At 52.6% G+C, this 19,950-nt stretch overlaps 1 protein-coding gene across 9 annotated transcripts in view; it reads left to right on the top strand.

Annotated features, from left to right (window-relative positions):
- TNXB (tenascin XB) overlaps positions 1–19,950 on the top strand; it is a 58,671-nt gene that overhangs the window by 27,028 nt on the left and 11,693 nt on the right. For 5 of the 9 annotated variants that reach the window (XM_045497776.1, XM_045497772.1, XM_045497774.1 and 2 more), the window contains 8 exons: positions 880–1,239; positions 4,521–4,823; positions 6,314–6,613; positions 8,085–8,372; positions 8,635–8,943; positions 9,476–9,784; positions 9,910–10,212; positions 10,607–10,644. In XM_045497776.1, coding sequence (XP_045353732.1) covers positions 880–1,239; positions 4,521–4,823; positions 6,314–6,613; positions 8,085–8,372; positions 8,635–8,943; positions 9,476–9,784; positions 9,910–10,212; positions 10,607–10,644 — 2,210 coding nt within the window. Of the gene's footprint in view, positions 1–879; positions 1,240–4,520; positions 4,824–6,313; positions 6,614–8,084; positions 8,373–8,634; positions 8,944–9,475; positions 9,785–9,909; positions 10,213–10,606; positions 10,958–12,495; positions 12,820–13,213; positions 13,565–15,174; positions 15,472–17,466; positions 17,818–18,221; positions 18,561–19,950 lie in introns of all 9 variants that reach the window. The other 4 variants (XM_045497779.1, XM_045497773.1, XM_045497775.1 and 1 more) reach the window with 4 other exon arrangements.

Genomic DNA, 19,950 nt, shown 5'->3' with positions numbered 1-19,950 from the left:
CTGCTCCTCCCCTGCTCTCTCTTTCTGTCTCTCTCTCAAAATAAATAAACATTAAAAAAAAAAAAAAAAAAAAGAATGAGCTGCTATTTCTCCCTGATTCTCTCCCTTCCCAGTATCCTTTTTTGTCTCCTTTATCTCCCTAACTTCCCCATTGTTGCCTCCTCCCTCTTCAATCTCCTGTCCCCTGAGTAATACCCTGTGGACCAGGGAGTGGGTTACAGAAGCCAGTCTCCCGTCTCCATGGAGCCTCAGCAGAGACCTAGTTGCCAGACAGTGGATAGGTACCCTCAGGGCTGTGATTCTAGACCCTGCCAGGGAAGAGCATGGCCCTCCCTAGCCTTCTACCCCGAATCTTTCTCCCACTCTTGTCTGAAGTAGAAGGAGGGACAGGACTGTCCAGGGAGGCCCTAGCCAAGGTATATTCTGTCTGGTGTCTTGGTAAGTGCGGTGGGGCACCTGGAAAGCCCTAGGGAGGTGCTGGAGCTGAAAGGGAAGAAGGCAAATGTGAAGACGCCTTACTGCCCCCTCGATTTCAGCACTGTCAGAGGACATGGGAGAAAGTTCCCCAGAATTTCCTTTCTTCCCATCTCAGCTCTTTTCTCAGACTGCGGTCGGTGGGGGTGGGGGTGGGGGTGGGGAACACCCACCCCCACCCCCACCCCCACAGAATCCACCAGTACAATTCCTGCCAGCAGTACCTACAGGGTTCAGGGGCCTGTCTCAACTCTCTCCAATGAGTTACTGAATGGCTGATACAAATGCGACCCGAACCCCAAAGCCTATGGCTTGAGGACTTTCTTTGCTGGATATACTTGATTGTCATAATTCGCCAACAAAGCAAGTTAGGCTGTAAGTCTGTATCCTCATCTCTTCTCTCAGCCCCCCAGGAGGTTGTGGAGGAGACACCCAGCCCCACCGAGGTGGAGGAGACCCCCAGCCCCACAGAGCCCAGCACGGAGGCCCCAGAGTCCCCCGAGGAGCCCCTGCTGGGGGAGCTGACAGTGACAGGATCATCCCCAGACTCGCTGAGCCTCTCGTGGACCGTCCCCCAAGGCCACTTCGACTCCTTCACTGTCCAGTACAAGGACAGGGATGGGCGGTCCCAGGTGGTGCGTGTCGGGGGTGAGGAGAGTGAGGTCACCGTCGGGGGCCTGGAGCCGGGGCGCAAGTACAAGATGCACCTGTATGGCCTGCACAGGGGGCAGCGCTGGGGCCCCGTGTCCACCGTGGGCGTGACTGGTGAGTGAGAGCTGGGGCCTGCTTCCTTTTCCTCCCACCAGTGGCCCCCAGCCTTCCTGTGGCCATTGCTCTCCCTTGCTGCAGTGGTAGTATGACCCCTTGCCCCCACCACCTCCTCCTACCCTGCCCCTTACTGAGGGAGGACCTAAAAAGAGCAGTTCGCCAGGGATTGGGCTATAACCAGCTTTGTGACCTTTAACAATTTTAAATTTTCTGTGCCTGTTTCCTCATGTGTAAAATGAGGACAGTAACAGCCGCCCACAGAATTGTAGTGAGGATTAAATGAGTTAACAGACATGAAGCACTAAGAAAGGGCAGGCACAGAGTACACATGCTGCCAGTGTTGCCACAAAGATGATTATAATTATCCTGAGTCTGGGGTTTGCTCTGTCCTCTTTGGCTGTTTAGCTGCTTAGGTGGTCAGATGTGCATGAGGCATTGGGTCTCTCCATCAGTAGCTAGAAACTTTGTTTACCACTCATCCAGTGAGTGACTTTGAAGCAAAGAGGGACATCCGTTCCACTCCTTGCCTCGGGTCCAGGTTGGGGCCACCTGGGCACCACTGAGGAAGCAGCCTGGGGAATCCCTCCAGGGCCTCAGCAGCTGGGGACCAGAACCAAGGCAGACCTCTGGGACTTGGCTATTTTCCTGCTGACTTGCCCACCTCGGTCACAGGAAGGGGCCTCTCTTTTCCCTTTGCTCACTGAAACAGACACACCTTTTTCAAAACAACTTTTAGTATAAAGAGAAAGATTAAACACTTAAAAGCAGAAAAACAAGTTTTCAGAGCATGGTTTCTTTTTTTTTTTTTTTTTAATTTTTTTTTTTTTCAACGTTTATTTATTTTTGGGACAGAGAGAGACAGAGCATGAACGGGGGAGGTGCAGAGAGAGAGGGAGACACAGAATCGGAAACAGGCTCCAGGCTCTGAGCCATCAGCCCAGAGCCTGACGCGGGGCTCGAACTCACGGACTGCGAGATCGTGACCTGGCTGAAGTCGGACGCTTAACCGACTGCACCACCCAGGCACAACCTCAGAGCATGGTTTCTGTACTCCCACGAAGCCCAACCTTACAGTGACTTGGCTGGCTTAGTTTACAGAACCTTCTACTCCTAATTTCTTTTTGTTCTTCAGTTAGCTCCATTGTCAGAGTAGGAAAAGTGATGGGTAGCTGGAGCCTGCTGAGCTGACCAAGGGGCTGTGCCTGGCATAAAGCACATGCTGTACCACTGCCAGGAGAAAAAATGTACACAGCCTATTAGAAACATTTCTAGGGGCCTCTGGGTGGCTCAGTCAGTGAAGTGTGTGACTCTTGATCTCAGCTCAGGTCTTGATCTCAGGGTCATGAATTTGAGCCCTGCATTGAGCTCTGTGCTGGGCATGAGGCCTACTGAAAGGAAGGAAGGAAGGAAGGAAGGAAGGAAGGAAGGAAGGAAGGAAAGAAAGAAAGAAGAAAGAAAAAAGAAAAAGGGAGGGAGGGAGGAAGAAAAAGAAAGGAAAGAAAGAGGAAGGGAGGGAGGAAGGGAGGGAGGAAGGAAGGAAGGAAGGAAAGAAGGAAGGAAGGACAGAAAGGAGAGACAGGGAGAGAGGGAAGGAGGAAGGAAGGAAGAAAAGGAAGGAAGAAAAGAAACATTTCTAAATTAGAAAAAGATTACGTCAAATGCAGCATGGTACTGCCATGCCCATGGGTAGTTGTAGTTCTACCTTTTCCAGGTAAGCCAAGCCACAACAGTAAGGCTTATTTGACAGTGAGGGACAGTTTCTCTTCCTTACAGAAAGAAGTACGGACAGGGCACAAATGAGCAGGCAATGGATGCTACAGGACCTATCAGAGCTAGAAGGAACATGAAATACAATACCAGCTCTCATACCTGGTACTGAGTAGATGCAGCCACTCCCACCCACCTTAAGCTGCCTTCAGCCCTGCCCTCCCCGCTCAGAATCATTTCTGTCTTTCTGAGGCCTCACCAACGGCCCATTTTTAAAGTAGGTTTTATCTGTCTGGAGCTTAGTCTTATCCTCCTGCAGACGCCAGAGAAAACAGCTCTTGGGAACCACACCCAGCAGCCTCCTCCACTGTTTTACTTCTTGGGACCACCTTCCAGGTTTGGTCACTATTGAGGAATGCCGCCCACACTCAGCTGATTCTGGGGCAGTGGGGACCAACAGGTTCTGAGCTCAGCCTTTCCCAGCAGAGTCGTGCAGACCATTCAGTAATTTAGCAAGCATTTGTGGAGCACCCACAGTGTGCCAGGGCCTGGGGACACAGCCGTGAGCAAGGCTAAGCCCCTGCCCATGGAGCTCACATTCTAGCAGAGGGAAACAGGCACCAAACTGCACAAACCTGTCAGCGCTACTGAACGTGACAGTGATTAGCCCTGGAGAGAAAAGCCAAGTCCAGCAGGCGAGATGGTGAATGGGTAGAAAGGGGGTAGGAAATGGCCTCTCTAAGGGAAGACCTGAGGGAGGGAGAGGACAAGGCACGCGGGCCTTTGGGAAGAAGATCCAGGGCAGAGGGAAAGTGCCCTGACCATTTGTGGGCAAGCCAGGAATGTTTGGAATGGGGGGAGGGGGATATGTGAGAGATGATCAATCACTTGGGACCTCAGAGGCTTTTGCCCTGAGTGAGATGGAAGTCATTTTGGGAACAGGCTCTGACTAACATTGATCGGAGGCAGGATGAGGGTGGAGGAGGGAGATGATTTAGGAGACGCTGGTAGTCCAGTAAGAGCCGGTGGCACTTGGTGCTTGGGGATGGAGGCAGCAGGGCGGAGTTAGTGAGGGGGCATCAGCTGCTGAAGGGGACAATAGAACTTCCTCACAGGCTAGATGTGGGGTGTGAGAGGACTCGGACAATGTCCAGAATGAAGTTGTGGCTTTGCCAAGGTGGGGAGGCTGTGGACTGAGCAGTTGTGTGTGTGGGGGAGTCTCTGAGCCCGGTTTTGGACTTAATGAGTTTGAGACACAGACCAGGCACCCAACGAAGATGCCAGGCAAACACTGAGTCTGCGGGTCCCCGGAGAGGGGACTTGGAGCACTGACGCACAAGGGAAGTTCAGCCACTTTACCAGGGTCTCAGTGATGGTGCACATCCCTCCCCAGCCCCAGCACAGCCCTAGATCCTGGCAGGGACTGAGTGAGGGTTTGTGGCCGGACAGATGTTGCCAAATTAGTGTAGTTTTAATCAGAACCACCTCGTGGACACCACAAAAACAACAGACATAACTACTAACAAGGGAAAGAGGGGCTTTTCCTAACAGTCTCCCACCATCTCTGTCAGCTCCACAACCGGAAGAGACTCCAGCCACGGAGCCCCCCCTGGAGCCACACCTGGGAGAGCTGACAGTGACAGATGTGACCCCCAACTCCGTGGGCCTCACATGGACAGTCCCAGAGGGCCAGTTTGACTCCTTCATGGTCCAGTACAAGAACAGGGACGGGCAGCCCCAGGTGGTGCCTGTGGCCTCAGACCAGCGTGAGGTCACCATCCCCGGCCTGGAGCCTGCACGCAAATACAAGATGAACTTCTATGGGCTACATGGTGGCCAGCGTGTGGGCCCCCTTTCTGTGGTAGCTGTGACTGGTGAGTGAGCAGGGATGAGGCAGTCCCCATCCCTGGTTACCCAGAATCCTCCCCACCCCACAACCCTCTCTGAGATCCTGCCTCAGTGGCTTCCACAGGTCCTTCCTGAGGTCACAGGCACCTTACTCTGTTCCCTGGCCCCTTGGCGTCTTCCCCAGCTAGAACCTTCCCTGCCCTCCCAGTCCCCATCTCCATTCTGCCCTTTCCCCCAGGCAGGAATGTCTTGCTTCCATTTGATCTAAATCCAGTTGCAGACTGTTTGTCTCCCCTGATTGCCCACAGCTGTTCCCTTCCTTTCTCTTTACAACCCTGCTGTGACCTGGACACAGCTGCCACCTTCCCCTGATGCCCTTTTTTTCTAGTTGAGCTTAAATGGCACGCATTCCTTGAATCTCTTCTCAGAGGCCCTTAGTACCCTGGGTGCTATAGCCTGCCTTCCTCCCAGAAGCGGCCCTTGCTCTTAGCTTCCTGGGCACAGGTTGCCGCCGTTTCTTCTGCCAGTGTCTGGCGAAACCCATGGACTCCTCTCAGAGCAGTGTTTTATTATCTTTTTTAAATTAAGTTTATTTTTTTAAGTTTATTTGAGAGAGACAGAGAGAGTGAGTGGGGGGTGGGGCAGAGAGAGAGGGGGGACAGACGATCCAAAGCAGGCTCCATGTAGACAGTGGAGAGCCTGACATGAGGCTCGAACCTGTGATCTCAAGGTCATGACCTGAGCTGAAGTCAGACTCTCAACTGACTGACCCACCCAGGCACCCCTCAGAGCAGTGTTTTAAAATACATAAAATAGGGGTGCCTGGGTGGCGCAGTCGGTTAAGCGTCCGACTTCAGTCAGGTCACGATCTCGCGGTCAGTGAGTTCGAGCCCCGCGTCGGGCTCTGGGCTGATGGCTCAGAGCCTGGAGCCTGTTTCCGATTCTGTGTCTCCCTCTCTCTCTGCCCCTCCCCCGTTCATGCTCTGTCTCTCTCTGTCCCAAAAATAAATAAACGTTGAAAAAAAAATAAATAAAAAAAATAAAATACATAAAATAAAGGCATAGGATTACAGAGGAAGCCAATTATATTGATATTCAATTATCAAAATATTTTAAATTCAAATTTATGATTTAGTAATACAGGAACTTCTTTATTCATTAAATAATAAGAGTTAGAGGATTGTATAATAACACGTTTAGAAGTAGTTGGTCATGAGAGTAAACGGTATTTTGAAGTTTCTGTAGTAATTCTAAGGTGATGGGAAAACATCTGTTGATTCCTAATAGAATCACAATCCAATAGAATCACAAGTACTGCTGGTACCTCAGTGGTTTGTCACCTATATTCATCATTGAAGGAAATGCTACATTTCAGTTACACGTCAGGGAAAATATGGATGTAACTGTTTCTTATCTTAGTTTAAGGATCCCTTGAGGCCCTGGGAGGCCAGGAGTTCAAGGGGGAAGTTCTCCTGCCCAAGACCTCAGCCATGTTCTTTGTTTTCCTGGATCCTAGCTCCCCTCCCTCCAGCCCCAACCACAGAGTCCCCCCAGGAGCCACGCCTCGGGGAGCTGACAGTGACAGACCTGACCCAGGATTCTGTGAGCCTCTCGTGGACGGTCCCTGAGGGTGAATTCGACTCCTTTGTGGTCCAGTACAAGGACAGGGATGGGCAGCCCCAGGTGGTGCCTGTGGCCGCAGACCAGCGCGAGGTCACCATCTCTGGCCTGGAACCCAGTAGGAAATACAAGTTCCTGCTCTTTGGGATTCAGGATGGGAAAAGACGCAGCCCAGTTTCCGTGGAGGCAAAGACAGGTGAGAGCCCCCCAGCACCTCAGCGGCCTTCCCACCATTTTTCACACTGCCTTATCTCTTTCCTTCTGCTGGTCTGCCCTCTGTCCATCTCTTTTGATTCATTTGAAAAGCCACAGTGGGACCCCTGGGTGGTTCAGTCGGTTGAGAGTCTGACTTTGGCTCAGGTCATGATCTCGAAGTCTGTGAGTTTGAGCCCCATATCGGGCTCTGTGCTGACTGACAGCTCAGAGCCTGCAGCCTGCTTCAGATTCTGTGTCTCCCTCTCTCTCTGCTTCTCCCCTCCTCACGCTCTATCTGTCTCTCTCTCTCAAAATAATAAATAAACACTTAAAAAAGAAAAGAAAAGAAAAGAAAAGAAAAGAAAAGCCACACTGCCTGCCCCAGTTCAAGGAAAACGAGCCCAGTTCCTGGGTCTGCTCTGCCGGTTGATTTTGTCTCTCTTTTCATAATTTCCACTTCTGTTGAATGGGGGAAGCCCCTTCAGAACACTTCCTGGAAGGTGGGACAGACTGGGGGTGCTGGGGGAGGGGTGACGGGAGCCAGGAGCCCTTTCTGCCTGCCTGGGTCTTGCCGCCATCAACCTTGTGCAGCCGTCACCTCCTGAGAGTTTTGCCATCACCCAGTTTTCTTATGCTACTGGCTTATGCTCATTGCATCCCCTATCTGCAGCCCCCAGAGGACCCTTTCCCTCCTGTGGCCTCTTCCTGGAGCCTCAGAAACTGGGAACCAGAGGAGCCCAGGGCTGGCTGCCCAGCCAGTCTCAGTCAATTCCAGCCCAGCTGTGCCCCTTTCCTGGGTTTCAGTCCAGGCCCTCCCCTGCCCCTGGGGGCTCCCTGGTGCCAGAAAACTCTAGCAATAACAATGCTGTCAGCGTCCTCTCTGGCCAAGAAGGCAGTGGGCCAGCTCCTTCTCAGGCCTCAGGATGGCTTTGGGACAGACACCAGATCCTTTCTCCATGTGAGCTCCCCTTCTCCTCCCCCCACCCCAAGTTGGCAGCCCCCACTACTTTCCCAGGTCCTGTGAGGGCCACCTCCATCATAACATCCTGCTTTCCCATCTGCTGTCTGCACTCACTGGGGATCCTGTGCCCCCTCTGATGTCCCCAGGACCCTCAGAATTTCCCCAGAGGCCAGTCAAATCACAAAGGGTAGGCTTCTTGGTAAAAGAAAATAAGTAAACCAAGATGCACCCTACTAGGAAAATAGTCTTTAGTAGGCGGGAAGAGTCTGGAAAGTCGGAGGAATAAGATAAGCAGGAAGCTAGGGATTCTTTTTTCCCGGAGATGTCACACTGGCTAAGTGGAGGGAGGCATGAGCCAGTTGGGGACAGTAGCAGAGATGGGAGGGTGATGGAAATATTTTGGGGAAGCACTGATCATGTGGGCAGTCCTGGGTTTTTCCAGCTCTAGCGGGAAGTAGTCAAAGAGTCATCCTGGAAAAAAATAAACATAAGAATCTTTCCTCTCTTTTAGCTGCCCAAGGTGACGCCAGCCTTGGGGCCCCGCCCCGCCTTGGGGAGCTGTGGGTGACAGATCCCACCCTGGACTCGCTGCGCCTCTCCTGGACAGTCCCCGAGGGCCACTTTGACTCCTTTGTCGTCCAGTTCAAGGACAGGGACGGGCCCCAAGTGGTGCCTGTGGAGGGCCATGAGCGCTCAGTCACCATCACCCCTCTGGACACTGGCCGCAAGTACAGATTCCTCCTTTATGGGCTCCTGGGCAAGAGGCGCCATGGCCCCCTCACTGCCGAAGGCACCACAGGTGAGAACATGCCCTGCAGGGCCAGGCTGTACTCCTGGGACTCCCCCAGGGAAGGCATCAGCAACCTGCCAGGCCAGGGAAGCAGGTGGCCACTTGTGGTGGCTGCCATCACAGTTGTTATTCTCCTTGCACAATCCCATAGCACTGGCCCTATAGGACTCAGCTGTGGCAAAGCCCTGTCTGCAGACCTCTCAGTCCTGCCCTTTGAGGTCACCCAGGCCACCAGAAACACGCAGCTCTTTCCTTTCTGTCTCCATCTCAGAGATCCGGAGTGCGGTGGATGATGCTAAAGCAAAGCATCCCCTAAAGCCCCGTCTTGGGGAGGAGCTACAGGTGACCAGCGTGACCCCAGACTCTGTGAGCCTCTCGTGGACAGTCCCTGAGGGCCAGTTTGACTCCTTTGTGATCCAGTACAAGGACAGAGACGGGAAGCCGCAGGTGGTGCCTGTGGAGGGCAGCCTCAGGGAGGTCCGCATCCCGGGCCTGGACCCAAACCGCAGGTATAAGCTCCTGCTGTACGGACTGCACCAGGGCAAACGTGTGGGTCCCATCTCTGCCATCGCCATGACTGGTGAGTGAGGCTGTGGCCAGAGTATGCCGTCCCTCCTTCTGGCTTCAGCTCGCCTGGCCTGACCCAGTCAGGGGATTTCTGAGCTTCCCATTTCCCTTCTTTTAGGGGAAGGGATGAGGTTTATCGAGGCATAATTTACATATAATTTTGTGTGAACAATGAGTGTTGGTAAATGTCTAAGTCATGAAACCATTGCAACAACTGAGATATAAAACATTTCCATTGACCCAAGAAACCCATTTCCCCATGCCCCTTTGCAATCAGTTTTCCCAAACCCAGCCTCTGGCAGCCACTAACTGTTTTCTCTCCTTACAGTTTTGCCTTTGTAAGCATCTCTTTTAACAGAACGTACAATACATATTCTGTGCTTGGTTTCCAATCCCTTGGAAATTCATCCCCCTGTATCATAGTTGGTCCTTTTTATTGCTGAACTCTTGCCGTCACGTCCTTCACTCTTTCCCTCGTTCTCTCTTCTTGGAGAGTCTTGCAATGACAGACCGGTCACCCATCTCTCCCTGTCTCTCTGAACCAGCCTCCAGAGAAGATATCGAAACCGAGGCCCTAGGTCCTCCAGGGCCTGAGCCCCGCCTAGGGGAGGTGACTGTGGAGGAAGCCACGCCAGACACCTTGCATCTCTCCTGGACAGTGATGGAGGGAGACTTTGACTCCTTTGAGGTCCAGTACACAAACAAAGATGGGCAACTCCAAGTAGTCAAAGTAGATGGTGACCGGAATGACATCATCCTTACTGGCCTGGAATCTGACCACAGATACCTGGTGACCCTGTATGGTTTCCATGGCCAGCAGCGTGTGGGTCCTGCCCACATTGAGGCCCTCACAGGTGAGCAAGGAGAGCTCTGCTACCTTCCAAATGGCTGTGAGAGCGCAGAGGAGAGCAGTGTCCCCATGGTCATCCTACCCCTCTCTCTCTCTCTCTCTGTCTCTCTCTCTCCTGTCTTTGTTCAGTCCCAAGGGAAGAGGAGGATGAACCTTCAGAACTTCCCATCAAGCCACAGCTGGGGCAGCTGGCAGTGACAGACGCCACCCCCGACTCCCTGCACCTCTCCTGGACTGTCCCCGAGGGCCAGTTTGACCACTTCCTGGTCCAGTACAAGAACGGGGATGGGCAGCCCAAGGCAGTGAGGGTGCCAGGGAATGAGGACCAGGTCACCATCTCAGGCCTGGAGCCAGACCACAAGTACAAGATGAACCTGTATGGCTTCCACGGTGGCCAGCGCATGGGCCCCGTCTCTGCCTTTGGGGTGACAGGTGAGTGGACGGTGGAAGCCCCAGGGTGGGGTCAGCCAGGGAGGGGGGTCACCTCTCTCAGGTGATGGGTGAGTGGGGTGCAGGAGGTCCCTTAGCTGGAGGCTGAGCCATGGTGCCCTTTGTGCCTCCCCTTGGGGACCAAGGGGTCCTCCTGGGCAGAGAAGGGCCTCCATGAGCTGTGCTGGTGGCTCTCCAGGGTTCCCCACAACTGATCCTGGAGACTCCCCGGCATGTTTGTGAGATGTCAGCTGAGCAAGCCCAGCCAGCCCCAAGCATGGGCTTCTCTGAACTGAATTTGGGGCCCCCAGACATGGTCACAGCTCTCCATTCTCCTAAGATCCAAGGACATCTCTTGGGGATCCTGCCTCATCCTTTCTGTGTGTCTCCTTTTCAGCTGCAGAGGAAGAGACCCCAACCTCTACTGAGGTGGAGGAGACCCCCAGCCCCACAGAGCCCAGCACGGAGGCCCCAGAGTCCCCCGAGGAGCCCCTGCTGGGGGAGCTGACAGTGACAGGATCTTCCCCAGACTCGCTGAGCCTCTCGTGGACCGTCCCCCAGGGCCACTTCGACTCCTTCACTGTCCAGTACAAGGACAGGGACGGGCGGCCCCAGGTGGTGCGTGTCGGGGGTGAGGAGAGTGAGGTCACCGTCGGGGGCCTGGAGCCGGGGCGCAAGTACAAGATGCACCTGTATGGCCTGCACAGGGGGCAGCGCTGGGGCCCTGTGTCCACTGTGGGCGTGACTGGTGAGTGAGGGTGAGAGCTGGGCTGGTGGGGAAGAAGGCCCTACAACACTTTCCCATTATTACCCGCCTGCATGAAAACAAATACTCGACGCAACACATCTTCTTCTGCACATCAGATGGCCCGAGGATCTTGGTAAAGGGCACGCTCAGATGGCGCAGGTTTGGGCTGGGGCCAGAGATTCTCATTCTAATGTGATGAGGATGCTGCTGGTCGCAGGACCACACTTTGAGTAGCAGAACTCCTCACTCACAACAAAGCAAGTGGATGCTTTCCTAGAATTTTTTGACAGAATTGTACTTGCATCCCTGATTTCTCCCAGAGGCTCAGCCTCTCTGTAGTTCACTGGAGGCTGAGGGGGAGGGGGAGACAGAGGGTGTTCAGGACACAGCATGCTGATGGAAGCACCTCCGGGCCCCATGGTTGGGGTATTACCAGACTTAGGATTCCCAAGGGCCAACAAGACTGGATGCCCTGAGCCAAGCACTGTGGGAGTTCCCTGGGGTAAGCCTGATCATGGCAGAGAGACAAGTTCTTATGGTGATGGGGCTCCCAAGCACAGGGAGACAGGCTGTGAACCAGCAGTCAGGTAACAGGGGATATTTGTAGGACAGGAAGCCCCAGGGCCAGGCTAGACTGGGGAGCATGCCTAAGCCAGCCTGCCTGCGGGAGTCCACGGGACAGCTGAGAACCGAAGTTGGGCAGAAGTTAGCTTGCTGTCAGTGTTGGAGTCAGATCCACGTCACAACTGGTGCCAAGGACTGGAAACTAGTGGCCCATGAGAGAGACCAAGAGGGTTTTGTGTGAGATCCTCTGAGCTGGGGAGAGAGTCTTGAGTAGGGGTGGGCTGTAGGGACAGCTCAGAAGCCAGGGATTTCTCCCGGGGAAAGAGAGGGTTGTTGCATAGTTAAGCTAAGGCTGACACCATCAAATGTTCGCTGAAAGGCTCATCCTGGCCCCCTGTGAGGAACGGGTGGGACAGGGAGGCAGGGAGCCCAGTAGGGACGTGGAGATTCAGGTGAGAGGCAACGGTGTTGGGGGAGTGCAGGTGAGGCAAGCCAGGCTGGTGGGGCTGCAGGTGTGCAGGTGTGGGGAGTGAGGAGACCCAGGAGGAACTTGAGAGTGAGTTGCACACTGTTGAGTCTGATGGCAGCTGGGGACAGGAACAGATCCAGGAAGATTCCAGGCTTCCAGTTGGGGAAGGGGGTTCTGAGCTGTTTGGGAGCACTCAACATGAGCTAAAGGGAGTGAGGTGCCAAGGAGACCCCAGTGGAGGGAGGCCCAGGGCACAGTGTGCAGGGGAGGTGGGTGCAGGAAAAACTGGGAGAGGTGGCGGGGTGTGGGTAGGGGTGGGTGAGGGCAGGGCGAGATGAGGGTAAGGGGCAGAGAAGGCCAACATTGAGGGACTGGGAAGAGTAGATGAGTTAGAGCCACTGTGGCCAGCGATGCTGTGTTCCTCATTATCTTATGTTTGTAATACACCTGCTTATACTCTGACCTGCCTGCCTGTCCTCACCTGTCCCTGTGTGTCTCTGTGCAGCTCCAGAATATGAAGCCATGACCACCCAAGCCCCGTCCACCATGGCCCTTGAGCCTCCCATGAAGCCACGGCTGGGGCAGTTGGCAGTGACAGACGCCACCCCCGACTCCCTGCACCTCTCCTGGACTGTCCCCGAGGGCCAGTTTGACCACTTCCTGGTCCAGTACAAGAACGGGGATGGGCAGCCCAAGGCGGTGAGGGTGCCAGGGAATGAGGACCAGGTCACCATCTCAGGCCTGGAGCCAGACCACAAGTACAAGATGAACCTGTATGGCTTCCACGGTGGCCAGCGCATGGGCCCCGTCTCTGCCTTTGGGGTGACGGGTGAGTGGACGGTGGAAGCCCCAGGGTGGGGTCAGCCAGGGAGGGGGGTCACCTCTCTCAGGTGATGGGTGAGTGGGGTGCAGGAGGTCCCTTAGCTGGAGGCTGAGCCATGGTGCCCTTTGTGCCTCCCCTTGGGGACCAAGGGGTCCTCCTGGGCAGAGAAGGGCCTCCATGAGCTGTGCTGGTGGCTCTCCAGGGTTCCCCACAGCCGATCCTGGAGGCTCTCCTGCATGTTTGTGAGATGTCAGCTGAGCAAGCCCAGCCAGCCCCAAGCATGGGCTTCTCTGAACTGAATTTGGGGCCCCCAGACATGGTCACAGCTCTCCATTCTCCTAAGATCCAAGGACATCTCTTGGGGATCCTGCCTCATCCTTTCTGTGTGTCTCCTTTTCAGCTGCAGAGGAAGAGACCCCAACCTCTACTGAGGTGGAGGAGACCCCCAGCCCCACAGAGCCCAGCACGGAGGCCCCAGAGTCCCCCGAGGAGCCCCTGCTGGGGGTGCTGACAGTGACAGGATCATCTCCAGACTCGCTGAGCCTCTTGTGGACCGTCCCCCAGGGCCACTTCGACTCCTTCACTGTCCAGTACAAGGACAGGGATGGGCGGCCCCAGGTGGTGCGTGTCGGGGGTGAGGAGAGTGAGGTCACCGTCGGGGGCCTGGAGCCGGGGCGCAAGTACAAGATGCACCTGTATGGCCTGCACAGGGGGCAGCGCTGGGGCCCTGTGTCCACTGTTGGTGTGACTGGTGAGTGAGGGTTAAAGAGCCTCCTGGGTTGCGTCAGGTAAGGTTCCATTGGTAGAGCTCCGGGGTGTCCTACACTGGAGAGCCAGGATCCTCAAACCCCACCTAACCCACCCTTTGTCCAGTAACATCTCAGGAAAGTGTGATGTGGTGTCTGGAGTGGAAGCCTTTGAGGCAGTGATACCTTGACCCATTTGTGGCTTTCTGCTTTGCCTGGGTACTCTGGAAAGATCTTTTTTGTGTGTGTGGTTGAAACAAATGCCATGAAATACTAATTCATTCGGCAAGTATTTACTATACACGACTCGAATTTACACACAAAAGAGAAAAAAATAGCAAATGAAATCCTATGTGTCCATTGCCATCCTAATGTTACCTCCTGGCCAGCCTGGCTCATCCCACTCTCTTTCTGCCCTCCTCCCACCAGAATATGTTCTTTATTAACAGCTTAACTGAGATATAATTTACATGCCATAAAATCGCCTGTTTTAAGTATACAGTTTCATGATATCTAGTATATTTACAGAGTTGTGCAACCATCAGCCCTATCTAATTTTAGAACTTTCCTTCGGCCCAAGAAGAAAACTGGTGTGCAGATGTGCAGATCCAGGCCACCCTAATTTACTTTCTATATCTGTAGATTTGCCTTTTCTGAACATAGACACGTGGTATCACCCAATATGTGTTCTTCTGTGTCCGGCCTCTTTCACTGAACGTGTTTTTGAGGTTCCATGTTGTAACCTGTAGGTGTACATCATTCCTTTTGTCCAAATAGTATTCCAGTGTATGGATATACTGTTGTAAGCTCATCCCAGACACTCTATACTTCATTGCTTCATATTTAAGTGTATTACTCTTTTCAAAAAGACTAAAAATAGAGGCACCTGGGTGGTTCAGTTGGTTGAGCCTCCAACCTCGGCTCAGGTCATGATCTCGCAGTCTGTGGGTTTGAGCCCCGTGTCAGGCTCTATGCTGACATCTCAGAGCCTGAAGCCTGCTTTGGATTCTGTGTTTCCCTCTCTCTCTGCCCCTCCCCTGCTCATGCTCTATCTCTCTCTCTCAAAAATAAATAAACATTAAAATTTTTTTTAAAGACTAAAATTTTAAAAAATGTTTAAAGACTAAAAATAGCCACACTATTATTTTTTCTTTAAAAATGAACATTCGTTAATATCATTACGTATGTAGGTAGTGTTAGTTTCCTGATTGTCTCATAAGTGTTGTTTTGCAATTTGTTGCTGGGATCAGGTCCAAAAACGGGAGGATACATTGCAATTGGGAGAATTGGAATTTTATATAGGGTGATCAGGATTGTCCCTGAAGAGGTGACATTTGAACAAAGAGTTAAAGGAAGTGTGGACATGAACCACGCAGGCATCTGGGGTCAGAACATTCATGCAAAGGGGATAGTCACTACAAAGGCCCTGAGCTAAGAGGCTGCCTACCAAGTTTGACAGACCATAAGGAGACCACAAGAAGTTTGATGATAAGCAGAAATGGGTCTCAAGTTAGGCTTACAGAGCTGGCCCACCTTCTGGTCTGAATCCAGGAGAGCCGGGGCCTCAACTACTTCTTCTAGCAATAGGAAAGCTTCTGTTTGCATCTATTCCCAGATCCTGAAGGGGAGCCCCCTGCCAATACCCTTCTGAAGCCACACTTGGGAGAGCTAGCAGTGACGGACGCCACCCCCGACTCCCTGCACCTCTCCTGGACTGTCCCCGAGGGCCAGTTTGACCACTTCCTGGTCCAGTACAAGAACGGGGATGGGCAGCCCAAGGCGGTGAGGGTGCCAGGGAATGAGGACCAGGTCACCATCTCAGGCCTGGAGCCAGACCACAAGTACAAGATGAACCTGTATGGCTTCCACGGTGGCCAGCGTGTGGGCCCCGTCTCCACTGTTGGCTTAACTGGTGAGTGTGCAACAGGACACTGGGCCCTGCCCTAGCTGGACTCAGTTTCTCTTTCACTGTTAGTATTCAGGTATTTTTGTCCCACTGTCCCTGAGACTGAGCCTCCCAAGCTCCTGAGAGTGGTTCTGCTAGTGTCTCTACTCCAAGTCTTTGGTGTTACCCAGACACCTCAGCCTTTACACACAGGCTTTTTTTTTTTTTTTTTTTTTTTTTTTTAAGTGAACTCTATACTCAACATGTGACTCAAACTCACAACCCCGCGATCACAAGCTGCTCACTCTACTGACTGAGCCAGCCAGGTGCCCCTACCTACAGGCTTTTTGGTCCTTGAAGAGGCAGGACATCAGGGAAATAACATAGACTCAGGCAGACCTGGGTTTGAAGCCTCAGCCTATTTGAGCTGTGTGACCCCAAGAGAGTCACTGAATGTCTCAGTGCCTCCTTTTCTTCATCTGTAATGAAAGAAGAGGAAGAAAATTAGTCTCTGAAAATTCTTAGAATGAACTCTCATAATTATGAGAATCCTGCCAGCATGGATGCTATTAATTCAATGGTGAGTATTAGTCAAATGTGCAACTTCACAAGGCACTTCGCCTCCTTCATTACTCACTAACAGGGCTGTTCGTTGCTTTTGTTAAGGTCCTTTGGAGCTATTACCCTTCAATGCTTAAGACCCAGTTTCCAAACAGAACAGATAGGAAACAAGATGCTTTTGTAATTCAACGATTAAGGAAGAATGAAGGGGCACCTGGGTGGCTCAGTCGGTTGAGCGTCCAGCTTTGGCTCAGGTCATGATCTCACAGTTTTTGAGTTCGAGCCCTGTGTTGGGCTCTGTGCTGATAGCTCAGAGCCTGGAGCCTGTTTCAGATTCTGTGTCGCCCTCTCTCTCTGCTCCTCCCCTGCTCGTGCTCTGTCTCCGTCTCTGTCTCTCTCTCTCTCAAAAATAAATAAACATTAAAAAAAATTTTTTAAGGGGCGCCTGGGTGGCGCAGTCGGTTAAGCGTCCGACTTCAGCCAGGTCACGATTTCGCGGTCCGCGAGTTCGAGCCCCGCGTCGGGCTCTGGGCTGATGGCTCAGAGCCTGGAGCCTGTTTCCGATTCTGTGTCTCCCTCTCTCTCTGCCCCTCCCCCGTTCATGATCTGTCTCTCTCTGTCCCAAAAATAAATAAACGTTGAAAAAAAAAAATTAAAAAAAAATTTTTTTTAAAAAGAGGAAGAATGAAACCCTATGCAGAACAGAAAAGACGAAAAATCTGAAGGCGTGATGGGTCATCTGTACCATAAATTACTGAGAGAGCTAATACAAGGTCCAAAACAACCCAATTGCAAAGATGATCACATGTGGTCTCATCTCTTTGGCCTCAACTGTGAAATCTAAATTCATCTCTAAAAATGCTCAATAGGGGCACCTGGGTGGCTCAGTCAATTAAGCATCTGGCTTCAGCTCAGGTCATGATCTCTCGGTCCATGGGTTCAAGCCCCGTGTCAGGCTCTGTGCTGACAGCTCAGAGCCTGGAGCCTGCTTCGGATTCTGTGTCTCCCTCTCTCTCTCTGCCCCTCCCCCACTCATGCTCTGTCCCTCTCTCTCTCTCTCAAAAATGAAAAATGTTAAAAAAAATTAAAATGCTCAGAAGCCTTCTAAATCAAAGGAGGTATTAAAGGAAAATACTCACAAAGTAGAATTTCCAAACCTGAGTAGATGTACCTTCTGATGTGACTTATCTGCTATGCTTGGTGGTATTATAAAGCCTTAGTTCTGTCCCTATGCACAGATTTGCTCTGCAGCTCCCAAGGGTTCAATGCATGCATGTGTTGAGTATCATGGCAGTCCCAGCCTACCACCATGGTGTCACCACAAGAGTATGCTCTGTCTGTTAGTTACTGAACATTCAAACCAGGGAAATGATGTCTTAACCCTGGGGAGATGCCTTGGTGTGCCTGGGAGAAATCCAATATCTTTTATGAGAAGGGAACCCACAAGGTATTTCCACACAGTCTCTTTATCTCCTGATCCAGCCCCAGGAAAGGACCAAGAAATGCCAGCGCCAACAGACTCACCCACCATGACTCCCAAGCCTCCCATGAAGCCACGGCTGGGGCAGCTGGCAGTGACAGACGCCACCCCCGACTCCCTGCACCTCTCCTGGACTGTCCCCGAGGGCCAGTTTGACCACTTCCTGGTCCAGTACAAGAACGGGGATGGGCAGCCCAAGGCAGTGAGGGTGCCAGGGAATGAGGACCAGGTCACCATCTCAGGCCTGGAGCCAGACCACAAGTACAAGATGAACCTGTATGGCTTCCACGGTGGCCAGCGCATGGGCCCCGTCTCTGCCTTTGGAGTGACGGGTGAGTGGACGGTGGAAGCCCCAGGGTGGGGCCAGCCGGGGGGGGGTCACCTCTCTCAGGTGATGGGTGAGTGGGGTGCAGGAGGTCCCTTAGCTGGAGGCTGAGCCATGGTGCCCTTTGTGCCTCCCCTTGGGGACCAAGGGGTCCTCCTGGGCAGAGAAGGGCCTCCATGAGCTGTGCTGGTGGCTCTCCAGGGTTCCCCACAGCTGATCCTGGAGACTCTCCTGCATGTTTGTGAGATGTCAGCTGAGCAAGCCCAGCCAGCCCCAAGCATGGGCTTCTCTGAACTGAATTTGGGGCCCCCAGACATGGTCACAGCTCTCCATTCTCCTAAGATCCAAGGACATCTCTTGGGGATCCTGCCTCATCCTTTCTGCGTGTCTCCTTTTCAGCTGCAGAGGAAGAGACCCCAACCTCTACTGAGGTGGAGGAGACCCCCAGCCCCACAGAGCCCAGCACGGAGGCCCCAGAGTCCCCCGAGGAGCCCCTGCTGGGGGAGCTGACAGTGACAGGATCATCCCCAGACTCGCTGAGCCTCTCGTGGACCGTCCCCCAGGGCCACTTCGACTCCTTCACTGTCCAGTACAAGGACAGGGATGGGCGGCCCCAGGTGGTGCGTGTCGGGGGTGAGGAGAGTGAGGTCACCGTCGGGGGCCTGGAGCCGGGGCGCAAGTACAAGATGCACCTGTATGGCCTGCACAGGGGGCAGCGCTGGGGCCCCGTGTCCACCGTGGGCCTGACCGGTGAGTGATGGGGCAGGGATCAGAGGTTTTCAGGGAGAGCTACCTTTTGTCATCAGTAACCTGGATGAGTCTTCTGCTCTTTTGCTAGTCCTTGAGGATCCAGACCTTGGCCCCCATTCATGCCTTTCCTCTATGGTCTGTGGCCTGTGGTTAGTAGTGTGGCATTTGCTGACATGAAGCTTCATCGTACACACCAGCATGACCTCCTTCTGATGGTCAGCCCCTGGGCTGCTAAGAAGTGTGTCAGGCACAGGCCAAGCACGCGTACACACATGCGTGTACAGGTGCATTTGCACATGCACACATGCAAGCATGCACACACACACAAGAAAGAAAGAAACACGACAACATCCAATCACATTGGGACGATTAAGTAATTAGGCATCATCTAGAAGATGAGCTTTTATGCCATCACTGAAATGTTTTGACATAAGACAGTTACTTGATAATATTACATTGAAAAAGGAGCCCCCAGGTTTTGTAAGGATGCTAATCACACCCACTGGAAAATAACATGGCATGGCAAGAAAACTGGAAAGAAACACGTCTCACAAGATGCATGTTTTGTGGGGCAGGATAGAATGTTCCAGCCCTTTTCTTGCTTTATTCTATTCTGTGTTGCCCAAATTTTGTTAAATAATGAGTACTTCTTTTATAGTCAGGGAATATTTCCTTTAAACATAATATCTTCTCCTTCGTTGTGCTCTTTTCATCTCTTTCCCCATCACTCTCACACTTCTTTCATTCCTAATTTTGAAAAAGTTATTTCTAATGTAAGAAATTAGGGGGGCAAATCACAAGGTGAATTAAATTCTAAAAGGGCAGTCAGGGTGGCTTTTCTAAATCAGTGTGAGCCCAGTGCTGATGCCTGGTGAGAGCCCTTCACAGAGATCATCTGCCTGCTCCAAAGGCCGTCGTGTGAAGGCCTCCCCGTGGGCATGGGGCTCACCACCTTTATGACATCCAGTGAGCGGCTCTGAGAGGTTCACTATCCTCTCCTGAACATACTCCAGACAAAGGAGCGATTTCACACAGCCTCTCTGACTCCTGGGGGATGGGCCTCTTTCTCTATGTGCCTTCTTAGGAGTGTAGCAGGATGGGGAGAACGGGAATGATCAGAAAGTGGACATGATAACAGCTCCCGCCGTGAAGGAATGTGTTACTTATGATCCACTGGTCAATTTTGTTGCCCTCTGTCACAGCAAATCACAAGCATACACAAAGTAAGGAGGACAGTGTAAGGGACCCATGGCCTACCCCCCACACCCACTATCCGATGATGAATTTTTATAGTCCAGGGTTTCTTTCTAAGTCTACATTATTCTGGTGAAATAATATCAACATTATAGAATATGTTGGTATGGAATAGGGAAAAATAGGGAAAAAAGTC

The sequence above is a fragment of the Leopardus geoffroyi genome, chromosome B2 (assembly GCF_018350155.1).
Source record: "Leopardus geoffroyi isolate Oge1 chromosome B2, O.geoffroyi_Oge1_pat1.0, whole genome shotgun sequence".
NCBI classification, from domain to species: domain Eukaryota; kingdom Metazoa; phylum Chordata; class Mammalia; order Carnivora; family Felidae; genus Leopardus; species Leopardus geoffroyi.
Note: the sequence above shows the minus strand (reverse complement) of the source record. Positions and strands in the feature narration are given on the sequence as shown.